The 20,245-nt window shown below is 36.0% G+C and overlaps 2 protein-coding genes across 2 annotated transcripts in view; one reads left to right on the forward strand and one right to left on the reverse strand.

Moving 5' to 3' along the window:
- LOC109840861 (vacuolar protein-sorting protein bro1-like) lies at nt 3,038-7,040 on the forward strand. Its single transcript, XM_020409663.1, has 3 exons — nt 3,038-3,447; nt 4,867-5,145; nt 5,808-7,040. The coding sequence occupies exons 1-3, from the start codon at nt 3,157-3,159 to the stop codon at nt 6,864-6,866; spliced, it is 1,629 nt and encodes a 542-aa protein (XP_020265252.1). The 5' UTR covers nt 3,038-3,156; the 3' UTR covers nt 6,867-7,040.
- The window catches only part of LOC109842449 (pentatricopeptide repeat-containing protein At5g40400), a 9,405-nt gene continuing 7,941 nt past the window's right edge, over nt 18,782-20,245 (reverse strand). The window contains 1 exon segment of the mRNA XM_020411326.1: nt 18,782-19,212. The gene's annotated coding sequence lies outside the window, so the exon portion shown is untranslated.

Raw genomic sequence — 20,245 nt, forward strand, 5'->3', positions numbered from 1 at the left:
GAAATAAGTAATACTACAGAAAAAAGTGATGCTACTATTTTAGTAACATTTATATTGGATGATTATGATTAAATAGGTGATCTACTGTCATCTGTATATAGGTAGCACTGGTTGATTGAAACTCAATGGTGTATATCAAATAAAATTCTTTTATAAAATTATTCATTGTTTTCTATTGTTAAGGATGCAAACAATCTATTATCACCCAGTTGATACATAAATGTAATTTTATTATTCAATCCTTTTGAATTTTAAAATTCTATTACTATGTTTGATACATGGTTTAAATTAAATAAATCTTAACGAAATGAGTCAATAATAAAATAATAAATTAAAAAATTTACCACGTGCATTGCACGTGCATTTCAACTAGTTTCCATAAAAGTGCAACTTTCGCTATTGCCTTCGATGTTGATGTGGTGCCTACGAGGCATATTTACTTCCTATATTTTTTTTTTCCACTCCAAAAGGTTCGGAAGTAGGTCGGAAGTAGTTCAGAAGTAGGAAAATTGTTTTGTAGGGTTTGTTGTGTATTTCAAATACACAAAAGAGAAATGTTTGTTATTTATTTTTAACCTTTGGTGTTCTCAATATTTTTCAACATTTGGTGTTCCCAATGTTCTTCAATCTTTAATGTTCCCAACATGATTTAACCTTTGATGTTCCCAATGTAGTTTAACATTTGGTACTCCAACATGGTTCATCTATAAATAGAGACTTGATCTCCTCAGTTGATAACACTGAAAAATATTTGTGCTCTATCTTCCTTCCTGTCAAAGAGAGATATTTATTGTTCTTTGTAGATGTTGATAATAGTGTATTGTAGTGGGTTTTAGTCCCACATTGCTTGGGAGAACAAACCTCATACTTCTCTACTTGTATAAATATATGTGCATACTCAATATTCAATTCAAGGAAAATTTACCCAAGATTCTCTCTCTCTTACTTTAACATGGTATCAGAGCTAGGGCTATTTCCCTTCCAATAAAATTTTTTAACGCTTCTGCGTTCTTTTGCCAAATCTTGGCCTTATTGCTTTGCAGCCGTTTAATGTTTTTTTTCTGCCAGATATTTTGGTATTGTCAGTCAATTTGTTAGTGCTCCACGTCCTGTACACTATGCTGTCTTATTACGGATTCTTCGATACCTCCGGGGTACTAGCACTCGCTCTCTTTTGTTTCCTGCTACATCTAAGTTAGAGCTTTGTGCATATTCTGATGCTGATTGGGCTGGTGATCCAACTACCAGAAAGTCTACCACAGGTTATTGTATATTTCTTGGTGATTCCCTTATTTCCTGGCGAAGTAAGAAACAAGATGTTATTGCTCTTTCCAGTACTGAGGCAGAGTATCGTGCAATGTCCACAACAGCTAAAGAGATTATTCATCTTCGTCGCCTTCTCAGTGATTTCGGTATTTCTGTTACGACTCCTACTCCTCTCTACTGTGATAATAAGAGTGCCATCCAGATTGCTAATAATCCAGTATTTCATGAAAGGACCAAACATATTGAGATCGACGCTCATTTTGTCTGTCACCAAGTTATCAAGGACAAGACAATTCTACTTCCTCATGTTTCATCCGCTAACGAGCTTGCAGATTTCTTTACAAAGGCCTTATCTATTCATCGGTTCCAATTTCTTGTACGCAAACTCACTTTGTTTGATCCAACATGAGTTTGAAGGGGGCTGTTGATAATAGTGTATTGTAGTGGGTTTTAGTCCCACATTGCTTGGGAGAACAAACCTCACACTTCTCTACTTGTATAAATATATGTGCATACTCAATATTCAATTCAAGGGAAATTTACCCAAGATTCTCTCTCTCTTACTTTAACAGTAGAACATGTTATTAGAGTGCACTTTAACCTGTTATCTGCCTTTGATTCCTGTGAGAAAAGACGTCACTGCAGCCTTTTGCACCAACAAGAGCAAAATATTTTCTTAAGGATAGTGATTACACGCCTCAGCAGTTCTCACACCTTGTGATTTGTTCTGGTCATAAGCAATTTCTTCAATAGGGTCCACATGGAGATAAGATTAGTATGAAATTAGGGATCTTAGAATTTCATCAAATCCAATACACGCACCTCAATCTCTTTTGCGTTAAAAATTTTAGCTGAGTGTTGAATTGTGGACATCTTCATAACCTAATACTAACCTCTATACATGTGAATAAAATTGCGCATATAGGCAAACTAACATAAGAAATAAGCTTTCATTTTTGTATATATCCAACTTTTATTTGAGCTAACCTTTTTTTTTCTTTACGGTTCTCATTTCTTGTGTGATATTTTTGTGTTTCGTAAATGCTTTAAAATGATCCATGATATGTGTGCATAGATATTCTTCTTTGCATGTTCAATACTCATCATTTACAATAATTTTTAGATACATCAGCAGCAACTTTAATATTATTATATTAGCATTTTAATATTCTGGTATTAATACTATACTATAATTCAAGATACATATTTTATGTTACTTATAAACCATAATCTTACTTGTTGTCTCAAACAAGAAAAGTGGAGGAAGAGAATGAAGTATTACTTCTAGGGAGGCGCTACAGATACACCACCGGACACACCCTCAGCCACACTCCCTCTCCTGTTACAGTGCAGGGGGGCCCGCATGAGATTTTTAAAAAAAGCTCATGCGAGCCCCCCTGCACTGTAGCAGAAGAGAGAGTGTGGCTGAGGGTGTGTTCGATGGTGTGCCTCTATCATTATTCTTACTTCTATTACTTTCAAAATATATGCGAAACAAACAAAAATAATAATACTTCTTTACTTCCTCCTTCATAATTTTTAAAGTTACTCCTTAAAACTGCTTTTTACTTTTAATACTTCCATCATCCAAACGTGGAGTCGGCAAAATGCTTGACTGATGCATCTGATAAAATGACTAATACTTCCTTTAAACCAGTTTCCAATTCTATCTAATTTTCTACTTGTTTAATTAACCCCATAAATAATCGGATCGAATCAATCCAACCGCTTACCCAATCAAAAGAAACACTTTAACGCACAAATATCAAACCCGCGAGTAAGCCTACCGAAAGACTCACGGCTTAGCTCCCAAGAAAACCCCCAAATCTCCATCGACGATCCTCGATCAATTTCGACGAAATTTCCCTCGAACTATTCATTAGATTTTGGATGAAGACGTCTCAGTTCATGGACAAGCAGATCATGGATCTAACTGGATCAGCCACCGGTGGCGAGCTCTTCGATCTGATGAATCCACAGGAGGAGGAGAGCCATGGCGGCAACAATGGAGGTGGCGTCTTGAAGAAGGAGGAGATATTTCCGAGCTACGATTTTCAACCGATCAGGGGCATTGGATCCTCAGCATCAGCCGCCAGTAATAACAGTAGCTCGAATCGTGATCGAGGAACGCGGAATTCTTGGGGATCTGCTGATTCTAAGATCGCTTCGATGAGTCACAAGGTACCGATTGCAAAATCAAGGGAAAAATCAGGAACTCTTTATTGATTATTGCAACTATTGCTTTGTTTATAGAGAAGATTCTGATAAGACTGGGGGAAATTTAATTTTTGGTTATTGATTGCGTTGATTTGATCTTTGAAGAAAATTTAGGGTTTTGGTGTGATTTAGTTGGAGCCGTGATGATTTTGAAGGCTGACTGGGATAATTTAACTGAAGTCTTAAGAATTTTGATTTTCTGATTTTTCGTTTGCGAGCATAAATTTTTTGACGCAAAGATGTTGAAGAATCTCAGACCATGTCTTTTTAAAAACTGTTAGCATTTGTTTGTTAGTAGAAATTGGCTGATAGTTTCCCGGCTCGACTAGGTTACAGTTAGAAACTTGCACCTGTAAATTTGTTGAATTTGAAAAAGTTTTATAAACATGTTCATTTTCATAACATTTCATTTCTTTATTGCTCTGCAACTGCTGTTGGTCTCAGTATTAAAAGATGTTGCAGAAATGATGATATTCTTTGTTTGGTAGTCAGTGGTGAGGTTGGAATAGATTCAAACCTCGTTTGTTGTGGAAAGTAGATCGTGGGATTTAAATACAAACAATACCTAAAGTTAGCGCTTAGGGTCCGTTTAATGACTTGGCCATGATATGCCTCTAAATGCTCTACTTATTTGTAATTCTAAGTAAGTTCCCTCATTGGATTTGGCATGAACTTATAGAAGTAGGAGGATCACCTACTTGTGAAATAAAACTGAAGGGTTAGTTTTTTCTGTGATAAGTGATAACTTAAAAAAAGGGTTTAAAGGTCATGGAAAAATATTTTCGTGTGAATTTCTAGAAAATAGCTAAGGAATTGTCATCCGCAAACATCTTCCTCATTATTCTGGTCCTCCTACGTTACGTTATCATACTGCATATCGCAATTGTTATGGTCATGCAAACTGCACATGGTTGAATGATTTGGATGCATGCGGAGGGCCATAGTTTCCTAGGATATGTCACAACTAAATATGATATATCAAGCATCAATTATTTTAGCATCTTTTTTGCTCCTAAATTTAAAATTCAAATATGATATCTATTTATTCTTGATTCATTTTTTGAATTTCAAAGTTGAGAACTTTTAGGAAAAGTATTTTCTTTTCCAATTCAAAAGGTATGAACTGGGAGTTCAGTGCAAGAGCTTAAGAACTTATTTTTCCCATATTCCGGAGATCTTTTTGAAGTCATCAACCACTGCTTTCTAATATGAAACCTGATCTACAAGAAACATGCATAATCATATATTGTTCTGTTCTTTTGTGGTTTACGTCATATTTGAACAAAGTGATTTTTATTCTTATGATATATTATAAGTTATTGATACTTCAGTTCCAGGTTTCAGAGCATCAGTTAAATTTCTTCTGTCTTGTCATTGTTACAGCATGCCAATATTCTAGAACCTCATGAAGTACCAAAGATTAGCCATGAAAAGGATAGAGATGCATACAATGTGGCTACAGTGACTGAAATTGATCGAACTGTGAAGAAATATGCTGATAACCTGCTACATACGTTGGAAGGTGTAAGTTCAAGGTTGTCGCAGCTGGAGAGTAGAACACGACATCTTGAGGGTTCCGTAGATGACTTGCAAGATACAATGGGGAATAGCAATGGCAGCACAGAGGGAAAGCTGAGGCATCTAGAGAATATTCTAAGAGAGGTGTGTTTTTGTAGGTACTCATTAAGTGAGAGTAAAATTTAATTAGCTTTTCTTTTTATTTCTTTTTCTTTTCGTTTTTCCTTTTTTTAATTTGTATTTTTTCGATCTCCATGGATTTTTCAATCTGGTTGGATTTTTTTCACCATCTGCTTGCGTGGAGAGCCATATCTGCTTGGTTGTGCGTTTATATTAGCTATTCCAATGGTAACTAGAAGTTTTGAAGTTTGACTTTTTTAATGTAAAGGAGATGCGTTAATTGAAAGGGAACAAGTGAAGTCAGATATACACGCAGTGGTGGTATAGATTACATAATGCATATATGTAGTCATGGACTTGTGGCACAAGATTTCCATTTCCTGCTAAATTCTTTGTAACTCATCTGACACTTACATTTTTTTCTTATAAGCTCATGTTCCTATCTATTGAAAATTCAAATAATTCGCAAATGATGTTGGTCGTGAACGAATCAACGCTCACTGTGACCTCTGCATATTTTACCCATCGTAAAGCTCTTTCTGCTGTCCTCCGCTTTTCTGTCATCTTCATTTTCTCTTTATTGATGTGCATTGTCGCGTTCTCTGATTTGTCCATAATTCAATAATTTCCCCATATTCGTTTCATTGTTGTTCTTTCTGAAATTAAAGATATGCTGAACTGTGCAGGTTCAAACAGGTGTTCAAGTTCTCCGTGACAAACATGAGATAGTTGAGGCTCAACTCCAGCTAGCAAAGCTACAGCAATCTTCTTCCAGGGCACCTGAATCATCAACCGTAACTGCTGCGCAACCAAACACTCAAATTCAGCAGCAAACATCGCCACCTCCGCCTTCATATGCACCAAGCCCACCTGCAGCAGCTCCACCTCAACAATCAGCTCCTTTCCCTGCCCCAAATGCTCCTCCGCCTCCCCCGCCAGCTCACCAAAACTCACCTCCTCAATTCCCTGCCCAATTACCTCAACCCCAACTTACCCGCCTCCCATCTTTATCACAAGAATCTCCTTATTTCCCTCCATCCGGGATTCAAACAATGCAGCCTCAGCCACAGCCTCAACCTCAACCTCAGCCTCTATCTCAGCCACCACCACAACCACAACCTCAACACTACCAATTACCACAATACTCGCAACAAATGCCACCATCACAACCTCTGAACCCACCTCCACCAATGCCTCATCTCCCTGAAGAGTCGGCCCCATATATGCCACCGCAATCTCAGACTTACCCTCAAAATATACGCCAGCCCACTCCTTTATCTCAACAACCTCCAGCCAGTGGATCCCCTCAATATTATGGCTCTAGCCAATTACCCTTTCCTTCAGGCTGTACCCCATCTTCTGGTTTTAGCTACTCCGATAGTTATCCTTACAGTGGATCCCCATCTCACTACAGCTCTTCAATGAAACCTTCACCATTCTCCAATTCTCCTCCCACTTCGGGCGGTGGAGTTGGTGGGAATTATTCTCGTCTTCCTACAGCGAAGATGTTACCTCAGGCAGTGCCAACAGGATCTAGCTCAGTTGGAGGCAGTGGTAGGGTTCCTATTGATGATGTGGTTGACAAAGTCGCAACAATGGGGTTTTCTAGAGAACAGGTGAGAGCGGCAGTTAGGGAACTGACAGAGAATGGACAGTCAGTGGACCTTAATGTGGTGCTTGATAAGCTTATGAACGATGGAGGAGGGGAGATGATCCAGCCTCAAAATGTTTGGTTTGGTCGGTGATTGTTTGTTTGTGCCTTGGCTTTGCGTTTTGTGTATATACTCTCTTTGAATCTTTGTTGTTTGTTGCTTATTTGTGTAATCTGGATTGCTTTGGCCGAGATGTACCCTGGATTCTAAAGATTTCACTGTTACTGTTTAAACTGAATATAATTGTGGAAACTGTTGATTGCTCAAGTAATTATTTCTGATGTTTTTAAATATATGACTGGTACAAGTTGGAGACGATCTACTGTCAGTATACGTTTTGGATTTGGTTAATTCAGGGGTGAAGAAAAAAAAAGAAAAAAGAAATCAAACAAGAGCTCAAAGCCAGGTTTATAATCACTTCCCATGGAACTGAGTTACAGAAAAAGAAGTCATCCGAGAAAAAAACCCCACCGTGTTTTCATTCACAATCCCTTCATATTTCCAGGTCTTTTCCAATGTGCAGAAAAAGAGCACGAAACTAAATGTCATTCTTCTGCTTCTTTTCACATACTTTTTCCCGCAAATATAGAAATATGTATATGCAGTGTGTATTTAGCTAGATACAATTAAGTCACTTGTGCCAGTCAGAGCTCAGAACACACAGAACACTCCCATCTTAAGTTCCTCGGTCCTCTGCTCAATTCAATTTAGTCACTTGTGCCAGTCAGATCTCAGAGCACATAGAACACTCCCATCTTAAGTTCCTCGGTCCTCTGCCCGATTTCTCGTGAAGAATATCTGGGTACTTCCTCTACCACTGGAATACAAGTTTCTTCTACATCCAGCAGCTTGAGGAAACTACAATTCATATCCTTCATCCCTACAAAAGAGGAACTCAAGACGAGTCTTCCCTGTTAAAAAAGAAAAAAAGAAAAAAAAAGAAAAAATAATAAGAAAAGAAAAGATCAAGACTAGTAAAAAGTGAAGAATGTTTCGAAGTACAACACCCACATAATCCATGTTCCTAATGTTTATATCTCCTAGCATGAGAAGAGATTGCATAAACTACTATATTACTGCCAGTTGCCAAAGAAAAAAAGAAGAAGAAACATTTATGTTCCCTTCTGCTAAAGAAACAGTTTATTTCATTTCAATACAATATAAATCCTCTCAGAAAAAAGTATATAGTCATCTAAGATCTAACGCAAGACATTTCGGTGAAAGAAAAAAAAAGATTGTCTGTGCAGTAGAATATAAAATGACAACCAATAATTTCCCAAAGAGTAACAAAATGTCTTACTACAAAAAAAAATCATGATGAAAATGTAGGTAGTAATGTTTACGGATATTTCTGTGGAACAAAAGGATGTTCTAAATAGATAATCGGGTTTCTATCTAAAAGGTCAGTATCGGTGCAAGTAAAAAACGTGGAATTGCTTCAAAGATATGGAGCAATGTGATAATTTTTCGCATGAAGAAACAAAATTCCAATTTAACAGATGAAACTAACAATAAGCCTCATTTTTCAATGTAAATGAGCTATCCAATAGTCAATAAATTACCTAAAGAACAAAATTACCAACATACTGGGAAGCAGAAATCATTAAAAAATAGCATTATCAGAAATCATAAAAAGAAAAAAAATATTATCTAATAGCAACATTAAAATATTCCAGGAAAACACTGGAAACATGACAAGCATATAACCTTCAGAATTCTACAGGAAGCACACGTGCATGCATCAATTTAATGATACTCTTAGGAAAGGTGTTTGGACATAAAACTCGCTCACTTACTTTTTTCAGCTAAAACAGATCAGAGCCATTATGACGGCAACAAACGTTCTAGACACTTTTTTTTTTTTTACATAAGAGTCCGGAAACAAGTGTAACACGTCACTAAATTTAAAAAAAAAAAAGATGGAGAAAGAGTGACTGTATAAATATTTTATGTCATCATACCTAAAGTTTCGCTGACACAAGTGGGAGGGCCCACTAAAAATGTGAGAATCCTCTTTCCAATACCACCCAATCCCAAAAATCAGCAACAATAATATGCGTTCCATTCACTTTCGACTGTAAAACTAAGAAAAAAAAGTAAAAAAACAAAAAATTTGATAGTTGAAATGGGACACATATTAAAACCTTTAGAAGGTCTGACATATATCATCTTGCAAATGAAATAGTAGTTTTAGGATTGAAATAGAGAGTGGGCTTGAAACGGATAAGAACGGAGTACATATATACGGCATGACAGCAAGTGTCACATTGTTCACGATATCAACGAGGCATTTGTAACCGCCTCAACTCTCTGTCATGCGCTAAGCGTCAAAAAACAAAAGTCATTAGCGAAGGAAACGCCTTGGTAACAATAACAACTAACAGTTGCCGTTTCAGTTTAGCACGAGCTAGCGTACAAGACGGAGGTCGCCAGTGATGTAATTCTCTTTCTAATTATAATGACTTCTTGTCCATATAAATTTCTTTTATGGTGTTAGGAAGTGCTTTGCTGAATTTGAAACTTTCTAGTGATGTAAGTGAAATTAAGCATACAAAAAGATTCATGATAAATTGAATTGTTTCTATGCTTTCAAGAATGTCATCGTTGATAATAGTGTTGATAATAATGGCATGAGTAACAGTGAGAATGGCCTCAGCCCAGAAACGACGATGTCGTTACTGACTATGAAACGGCAATGTTGTTTGTTTGAGGCCGAGAGACGGCTTGAAACGGCAATGTCGTTAATTTGAGACCGGGAGACGGTCTTGAAAAACCACTTTGCCGTAAATTTGAGATCAAGAGATGATCTTAAAACGGTAATGCTGTTAAAATAGAACCCGAATGTTTAAAATATAACCCCGAAGATTAAAATGGAACCCGAAGGTTAAACGAGAACACGATATGCGTTAAGAGGTCGTAAAGCGGCAAGGCCAAAAATCTGGCAGAGGAACACAAAAAAGCGTTAAACGACTGCAAAGCAGCAAGGCCAAGATTTGGCAAAAGAATGCAGAAGCGTTAAAAAAATTTATTGGAAGGGAAATAATAACCCTAGCTCTGATACCATGTCAAAGTAAGAGAGAGAGAGTCTTGGGTAAATTTTTTTTTAAGTTGAATATTGAGTGTGCACATATATTTATACAAGTAGAGAAGGATGAAGTGTGTTCTCACAACCAATGTGGGACTAAAAACTCACAACTAACACTATTATCAACAGTCATTAAATACTCGTCTCATCCTATATATGCATGTCATTGTTCTTCTCCCTGTATCTCCACCTACAATAAATAATACTACCTCGAACTCTTATTATTAACTTGACAAATAAGTTCAGCTCTTTTCAGAACGTAACAAAATGCTGAAAGATAAGATAACCATAAATGTCTCTGTGCGTGGGTGGGTTTGGATGTGTGAACAGGTTTTTATTTATTTATTTATTTTATTTTTGGGTGTGTTTGTGGATGACATAATTTTGTGAAGTATCAGAGAAATTTTTTTTTTTTTTTTTTTTGAAATTGTCAAGAACCCTAACTACAACTCCACCTAGAACAGATGACGTGCTTCACGCATGCACAAAATTTAATTGACTATATTACATATATCATACTTTGAGTTTTAAAGAGACGTCATTATAATTTTTGCATAAGATGTAATTAATATATGGTAGGTATTTTAATAAATGGCATCAACCGTTTTATTTCTAGTTATTTATATGTCCGTGACTTTCCTTCCCTTTAAAACACTATAAAACTCATATTCATGCCTGGGGGTATTTTCTAAGCATTTAAAGACTGATATTTGCATGATATACTTTTCTTTCACAGGTAAAATATCTCTCATTAAGTTTCACCGTTGAGAAAACCACATAAAATTCTTCCAGCTTGTGTATGTTGTTTGCTTCCGTTCAACAACTTAGTTGATAGAAACATCTGAGTTCAATGTGTTAGATGCTATATATACTGTTCAACTTCTCTTATGATAAACTATTAAGGCCTCACCCTAAAACAAATTGGATCATTTTTTGTAATAACTAAAATTTCTGTTTCAATTCAGTAGAGATGCCTATGCCATAGCTTGTAAACAGAATTCATACATCTTCAAGCTAATATAATATTATTCGCATAAGCACAATACTTGACAAAAGGGCCAGAGTTCAAAGTTGTTCAAATGGTCAACAAGTGATAAAGTGAGTGAAAAAAAATACAAGTTTCTCCTCATTAATTATCTTTATTGGTCTTACTGACTTAAAATTGCTGATTCAAAAAAGAAAAAAAATGGTTTAGTGTTCGAAAAACTTAAGGATTTTTCTGTAATTGTCATCAGAACATGTCGCTTCACTCGCAAAAAGAAGCTTCCTGGAGTGTTCTGTACTGGCAATTGTTTGACGTATATTTAGAGCTTTTGACTATTTGCATCATAAACAAGCAAATAAAAGACGCGAGTGAAGTATTTCCCCCAAAATATTAACGATATAGTATTCTTTTTAAATGTGACTGGACTTGTTTGACTTATATTTGGAGCATTTTACAATTTGAACAAATGTGTACATTCATCAGGTAACAAACTAACAAACAGAATAAAGAACGTGACTGAGGTTTAACTTTTAATAAATATATGTGTGTGTGTTTGTGTGTGTGTGCACGTGCATGTGCGCGTGTGTGTGTATATATATTAACAATTACCTAAGAGCTCCTTTGATGGTAGTAGAACATTGAATATCCCAAGTGCATAGGAGAAACTTGAATTCCCAAAGGGCAAATTGATGACGCAGAGAACTCAAAAAGTAAATGGAACTATACGCTCAAGTTATCCTCCCAATCAAAAATGGAATTTAAGCTTATAAGCATGGAGAACAATTTCGACTTCTTGAAGGTCCAAGGATTAAATACTTGCAAGGCTCTTTATTTGGAACAAAACCCAACATCATCATCCTATTCTGCAGTTCAAATGACCTGGCCATTTTCCCTTCCACACAATATCTTTTCAACAAAAGCATTGTAATTTTTACTGTCATAAATCTGAAACTCCCGAGCAAAATATCTTGAAACTGATTCTGCCTTTGCTTATATCTCCCTTTTCAACATATATATGAGCCTACCAACGAAGCACAATTATCAGAAACGGGCACGAGTTCGTAATCAACCAAATGCCTCAACTATATAATCACATTCACAAAAGGAACCTATCATATACATCTCCAAATTTAGCTTATACCCAACTTGTGCACAATCCACTGTCGCAGCCTTCTCGTAGCATTCTGCCTTTTCTCCGAGCACAAAGCATCAAGAATCCATTTATAAGCCTCAACAACAATCCAATACCGTTAGCTTGACTCGGTCATTGATGACCAAATCAACCACGGTTTCTCTATTGAGAGAATGGTAGAGAACGTGAATTGTGGGTGGTTGAGAGAAAATCTCTCATGGGGGCGGATCTGAGGGGTGGAGATGATGGGTGTAGCCCCTATATAAGGAGGACTATTCTCATTAAGAAAATATAACGAAAACAAGAGAAACCTCATTTACCCATTACCAGAGCCCCTCAGAAATATCAGTTCTTCTTTCTCTTCTCTACATCCACAAGGCCTAGCCTACTCCACATCCAGCTAGCAGACCTTATAGCCTCCCTTTATTTTTCGGTTCTACATCATAGCCTCTCCAACTCATTGTCATTCCAAAACCGGTCCTAGCCTACATCTTTCATAGCCTACAAGAAACTAGATCTAACCCATTGTCAAGTATTGTCACAGCTCACTTTAATATTTCTCAAAGCCTGACATTGTGGAATAGTGGTGGGACTTTGGGCCTTGTAGTTGGGCCTGGGTGACACTTCGGCATTTTTTTTTCCGAGCAGAGGCCTAGCTCAATTATCTATTGGAGTAAAGGGCATCGGGTGAGGCTATTTTTACAAAGTTGATCATCTCCAATCCAGCCAGAAAAGACGTCGAAACTTCGACAACAGATTCTTCGGTCAACACCGCTAAGTGACGACCTCGCTTTAATTGAAGCTTCATTTTTTAACTCACAAGAATCAGGTTCATTTTAATTTATTTATTTAGCATTATTATATTTTAGTATAATTGTCAAAATATCAACCTTATACATATTTTAAAATTGAATTTAGTTTTAGTTCTTTACCGAATGGCTAGTAAACTCGTTCTATCAGAACTAGGGAAAATTGACAAATTTAATGATAGTAATTATGATATGTGACATAGAAAAATAAGATATGCTCTTATTCATGACAACATTGATGATATAATCGAAACCATTGCTCCAACCCTTACTGATAAATCAACACCTAAAGAAAAGAAAGGGTTTGAACAGTAAAAGTCGAAAGACAAAAAGGCGAAAAGTCTTATGCTCATGTTCATGGAAGATAACTTAATCAAAGTTTTTGAAACTTATAAGACTTCCATGGACATGTGGAATGCAATAAAAGAAAAATACGATACTGCTTCTGAAGTTAACATTCAACTCCTCTTGCATAAGTATAATTCTTGTCGTATGCAAGAGGGAGACAATGTCGTAGTGCATATAAATAAAATGATTATCATGGCTAAGGACTTATCCACTGCTGGGACCGAAATCCCGGAAAGAATACAAGTGACAACCATTTTGAATAGTCTTCCCCCTTCACTTATTGTGGCTGCCACCACATTAAGTCTGAATCATGCCATTAAGTCTGTCACTGATCTTCATATGCACCTAGCGATAGAACAGGACTTAATAGCCAGTAGGAAGGAACCAGAACTGAATATGATGCAGCAGGAGCTGAATTATGTCTGCCAGAGGCATAATACTAGAAGCTATAAAGACATTGGTCCTAGTAAACCATAACCGTGAGGACCGAAGTCACAGCAGTTCAAGAGAAAGAAAGTACCCAGTGAAGCCTGCTACAATTGTGAAAAGTTCGGGCATTTCAAGGTCAATTGCCCACAAGGTGAAAAGCAGGAGATTAAGGGAGGCTATAAGTATCCATAACAAGGGGGTACTAACAAACGAGAATTCGTCGGTGTGACAGAATGTAATGCTGTGATGACGGATATCAGTGGTTAGTGGATCGACTCCGGTGCAACTAGGCATATCGCAAAGGACAAGAAAGGAGTCATAGAATTCACCGAGCTTACTAGGCATATCGCAAAGGACAAGAAAGGAGTCATAGAATTCACCGAGCTTAAGAAAGGAGAACAGAGAATCTATATGGGAAATAATACCTATCTCGATGTAGAAGGTATTGGTTCGTATAGATTAGATCTTGGGGATAGTATTCTTGTCCTCAAAGATGTGTTCTATGCGCTAGGAATTCGGCTCAATCTGATCTCTGTTCCCAGCTTGATGAAGAAAGGACCGAAAGTTAGGTTCTATAATAGCAGGGTTTCTATATGCAAGAATAATAAAGTATATGCTATGGGAAAATATGTGTCCGAGCATGAATTATGTATTCTTCTAGTAGTTTGTAATAATTCTGATAATAAAATTTCGAATTTGAACTATTTATCTTATTATTTTTCTAAGTCTAAATTGTGGCATTCTAGATTAGGACATGCTAGTATTTCAAAAATAAAAGAAATTATCAAAATGAACTTGCTTCCTGCACTATCTAATATTCAATTGCCACCATGTGAACATTGTTTAACGGGTGAAATGACTAGAAAACCTTTTATTGGCGGACAGAGAGTCAATGAACTTTTAGGGTTGATACACTCGGATATTTGTGGTCCCCTAAGTGTCAAAACTCATAGTAATAAAGAATGTTTTATTACTTTTATAGGTGATTATTCCAAGTTTGCACACGTCTATCTTATATCCAGAAAATTAGAAGCTTTTGACTGCTTTAAGAGATATAAGACAGAAGTTGAAAACCAACTTGGATTGAAAATTAAAATTTTAAGAACTGATAGAGGTGAGGAATGTAACTCTAAAGAATTTGAGAGTTATTGTATTCAGCATGGAATTAAAAGGCATACAACAATGCCGTATACGCCACAACAGAATGGTGTTGCTAAAAGAAAAAATAGAACATTACTTAATGTAGTTATATGCATGTTGTCTCATTCTGGTCTCTCTAAAAACTTTTGGAGAGAAGCATTATTAACTGCAAACTACATTTTAAATAGAATTCCCACCAAATCAGTTGTATTTAGACCTTATGAATTATGGAATGGGAGGAAACCTATTTTGAGTCATCTCAGGAAGTGGGGATCTATAACTCATGTTCTCATTCCATGTCAACTTAGAGATAAGTTGGATTTTAAAATAATAAAGTGTAGATTCATAGGATATTCAGAAAATTCAAAAGATTATAAGTTCTACAATAAAGAAAAATGAGTCATTGAAAGCAGAGATACTACATTTTTAGAGAATCTAAAGGAAGAGGAACAAGTTCGAGAGGAAACAGAACCTCTAACTGTAATAGATGATGATTATTACAGTGTTGTTCCCACTAATGACCTTGATATTGTGAATGAACCTAACCTTGAAAATGATGAAATAGCTATGAAAAATAATGTACTTAATCAACCGGTTGTAGACAACAAAAGACCAAGAACACAACATTCATAGATGAATGATTACTATTTGTATTCATGTGAGCCATCCTGTTTTCGGTAGATACAAATGTAGAAGAACAAGATCCCTTAACCTTTTCTGATGCGATGAAATCGCATGAATCAGCTTTATGGCTAGAATCTATGAGAGAATAACTTGATTCCATAGAAAAGAATAAGGTATGAGAGTTATGTGATCTACGAGAAAATAAAAAAGACATAGGATGCAAATGGGTGCTCAAAAAGAAATATCGTGTTGATGGATCTATTGATAAATTTAAAGTACGGTTAGTTGCCGAGGGTTATAACCAGAAGGCAGGAATAGATTTTCAGGAGACGTATTCTCCTGTAGCTAAATTTGCATCCATTAGAATTATTTTGGCTATTGTTGCATATCTTGATTTGGAATTATTCCAAATGGATGTTAAAACTGCATTCCTTAATGGAGAGTTGAAGGAAACAATATATATGCAACAACCTGAAGGTTTTCAGGTGAAAGAATAGGAACATAAAGTTTACAAATTAATAAAATCTCTATATGTTTTAAAACAGTCTTCTAGACAATGGTATCTCAAATTTTATAATGCAGTTACTAAACTTGGTTTTATTCAAAATAAATTAGATAATTGTGTATATGTCTTGAAAAGTGGGAGCAAGTTTATTATATTATCCTTATATGTGGATGATATATTACTCGTTGGAAATGACATAGAAATGTTGAATAAAATCAAGACAGATCTCAACAAAAAGTTTGAGATGAAAGACATGAGAGATGCATCATATATTCTTGGAATTCAAATAATTCGAGATAGAAAGTCTAGAATGCTAAGTTTAAACCAAGAAAAATATTTAAGATCAGTTCTTAAAAGGTTTGGAATGGAGAATTCCAATCCGACACCAACTCCGTTGGTTATGGAAAAGAGATTATGTAAAGAGCAAAGCCTTGGAGAGGGGCAGAAGCCATTAGATGTTCCTTATGCTCAAGCAATTGGAAGCTTGATGTATGCAATGTTGTGCACCAGACCCGATATAGCTTATGTTGTGAGTCTAGTCAGTCGATATCAAAGTAATCCAGGACCAGCATATTGAGAAGCTGTTAAAAGGATTATGAAGTATATCAGAGGTACATTGACTCATAGGTTAGTTTATCAAGCTGATTCACTTGAACTCCTTGGTTATTCCGATGCTGATTTCGGAGGTGATAAAGATGATGGAAAGTCCACTTCGGGATACTTATTCATCTTTGGAGGAGGAGCTGTTTCTTGGAGTAGCAAGAAACAAGGGTGTGTTGCTAGATATACGTAAGAAGCTGAATGTATAGCTTGTAGTATGGCAACTACACATGCTGTCTGGATAAGACGGTTTTTGATTAATCTTGATCTCAATTTGTTAGAATGACTTATTGATATTTATTGTGATAATCAAGCAGCAATTAGCTTAATCAACAGTGGCGCGAATAGCTCCAAAGGAAAACATATTGAAATCCAGTATCACTATATTCGAGATATTGTAGAAAATGGAGAAGTCAAAGTGACTTATATCCCTACTACATATATGATTACTGATCCTTTGACAAAAGGAATACCAGCGGAATCTTTTATCAAACATGTAAGTTTGATGGGACTTAGGAATAAATAAATCCAAGTAAATTTTCATGAATAATGAAATAAGAGTTACTCTCTACAGATAGTGGGAGTAGTGGGAGTAGTGGGAGTAATGGTAAGCAGAAACATTTGATTTCACGGATAGTGAGAGGTATGTCACTTGGTTAATTTGGTCAAGTGGGAGATGTTAGCTTGACTCGGTCATTGATGACCAAATCAACCAGATGTTAGCTTGACTCGGTCATTGATGACCAAATCAACCACGGTTTCTCTGTTGAGAGAATGGTGGAGAACGTGAATCGTGGGTGGAATCAACCACGGTTTCTCTGTTGAGAGAATGGTGGAGAACGTGAATCGTGGGTGGTTGAGAGAAAATCTTTCATGGGGGCGGATCTGAGGGGTAAAGATGATGGGTTTAGCCCCTATATAAGGAGGACCATTCTCCTTGATAAAATATAACGAAAACAAGAGAAACCCCACTTACCCATTACCGAAACCCCTAAGAAATATCAGTTCTTCTTTCTCTTCTCTTCTCAGAGTTCGATCAAATACTACCTTAGCTCCGCAATCATATTGAAACAGTGAAGCAACTTTCCAACCTTAAATACCCTTCAGCAATCACATTACAAATAAACCCATCCCGCTTCAATCCCCTTTCGGCGGTCGTCACCTTCTCAAAATACTTGGAAATCAAAACCCCAAAACAAAACCCATCGGGCTCCACCTCTCTCTCAACCATTCTATCAAACACCTTCTGTGCATCCCCCGTCCTCCCTTACCTACAAAACTCTATAATCAAAACTGCGCAGGTAACCAAATCAGGTATTAGTTACATCGATACTTATCCTAGTAGAGGTTCTCCATCCCACTACATCTCCACAATGAAACCTTCACCCTTCTCAAATTCACTGTTGCACTGTTTGAACTGAATATAATTGTGAAAACTGTTGACTGTTCAAGGAAATCATTTCGCTGAAACCAAACCATGATTTTTGTGAGTAATAACGCTGGATGCAAATTCGGAGAGAGACTCTCTACTGTCATATATGTGTGTTTAGATTTGGTTAGTTTTTGGACAAAATGACCAGATCTCCCTAATAAAGCAACTCTTAAAGTATTAATATGTTTATATTCCTCCTTAAATTATCTGTATGAGCTCAACGTGACCATTTTCTTAGCCCAGAGTCAAATATTTAACAGATTGACGGCATGATAGGGTTTTTTTTTTTGGCTTTTCTTGTATTTTCTGTAATTAAATAATAATTTAAAATTTCCAAAATTAGATTGAGGCGAAAAAGTTTCGGAGGAAAAAATATTGGAAAATTTTTTGCGCTACAAGAAAAGGTTACAAATTGATAGAAAACCATGAAGAAATGCATTGAAGAAAAACACATTGTCAATGTCGTCGATCTATTAAATATTTGAATGTGGGCTCACAAACTGAGCACATTGGATATATACACATAGTTTAGGAGGGAAAATAAGGAAATTGATCATTTTGAGGGAAGTTGAGAGTTCATTAATACTTTAAGACGAGTGCGCTACTAGTGATCTTCATGTTGGTTGAGGTTTAAGCCATTTCCAATATATAATTTTTGAATCAGTTTTACTCGACCTCAAAACTGCTTTGAAGTAGATAGAATTGACTGTGATTGCTACACTTGAAGAGTTAATGGAGTAACGGTAACATAAATGTACGAAAACTAGCATCAGTTTTATGTGCAAAAACTGGTATATGCTTTTCTCTCCTTTTCTTTCCCCATGGGAGGAGAGCAGAAGATGTCAAAAGTAAAATGGGTCAGAAGCAGCATCCTCTCATGGGGGCATGGTAATTATCATAGTAAAAGATACCAGAAAACAAGAGTTCAACCTCAGGCTTACAACCATTTTCCATGGAACTGCTTTACAGGAAAATAAAAGGTCATAGCAAAAAAAAAATAAAAACTAAAAATAACCTGTCGAGTTTTCATTCACAATCCCTGTATGTCCAGGTCTCCTACAATGAACAGAGCTAGAAAGTAAAATGTCATTCTTCTGCTTATTTTTTCCTTAAGTTTTTGGACAAAGGTAGAAATGTGTATCAATCCTATATTTAGCTAAAGTACATAGCAAGGCTCGCACCGGTCAGACACCAGAGCATATTAGACACTCCATCCTTTTAAGTTCTTTAGTTTTCTGCTCGATTCTCGTACAGAATCTCTACCATTGGAATAAAGCTTTCTTCTATCTGACTGCTTGAGGAATTTATTCACTCCTCCACTACAAGAGAAAATTCAAGAGGCTTCTACCCCTGTTTTTAAAAAGAAAAGATCAAGATGAGTAAAGACTAAAGAATGTTCCAAAGTATAAGCACTGTACCTAATATTCATATCTCTAAACGCAAAAGAGATTCCAATATATTATCTCCAGTGGTCGAAGGAAAAAACATTTACTTTTTCCTCATACTAAGGTGATAATTATTGTCATTTCAATACAATATAAATCCTCTTCACAAAAAAGTATAGACATGTAAGATTTAATGCAAGACATATCAATAAAAAATATTGTTTGTGAAGTAAAATCTAAAATGGCAACAATAATTTGCCAACAAGTAATTAAAAAATGTCCCGCTGCTGGAAAAAAGGAAAATCATAACAGAGAAACCAGGACCCAGGTATGATATTTTTAGGATATTGCTGTTAAAGGATGTTCTAAACAGATGATTGGGTTTTAGGATATTACTGTTAAAGGATGTTCTAAACAGATGATTGGGTTCCCCCCCACACACACACACACACACCACCACCACCACCACCACGGGAAATGTGGTACATTAACTTTCTATCTAAATATCAATATTGTAGCAAGTAAAAACGTGAAATCCTTCAAGAATTTGGAGTAATGTAATAAATTTTTGTATAAAGTAACAAAATCCGAATGCAACAGATGAAAATAAGAACAAACCTTAATTTTCTATGAAAATGAACTGTCTAATACTCAATAAATTACTTAAAAAACAAAAGTAAGGCAGATTGATGGGCAAGAATCATCAAAAAACAAAGTATACAATAGCATTGTCTGGCATTAACATCAGAGTATTCCAGGGAAAGAATGGAAAAATGAAACACACATAACCCTCAGAATTCTAAAGGAAGCACACAATCAAGCTCAACAATTTATACTCTAGAAAAGATGTTTGACATAAAATTCTCTTACCCATTCATCACTTAATTTTATTAGCTAAAATAGATCAGGGTCATTATGGTGGCATCAAATGTTGTAGAGATACATACAGAAGATTTTGGAAACAACTTTTAACTCCTCATTAAATTAAAGAACGAAGG

The sequence above is a fragment of the Asparagus officinalis genome, chromosome 5 (genome assembly GCF_001876935.1).
Source record: "Asparagus officinalis chromosome 5, Aspof.V1, whole genome shotgun sequence".
Taxonomy (NCBI): domain Eukaryota; kingdom Viridiplantae; phylum Streptophyta; class Magnoliopsida; order Asparagales; family Asparagaceae; genus Asparagus; species Asparagus officinalis.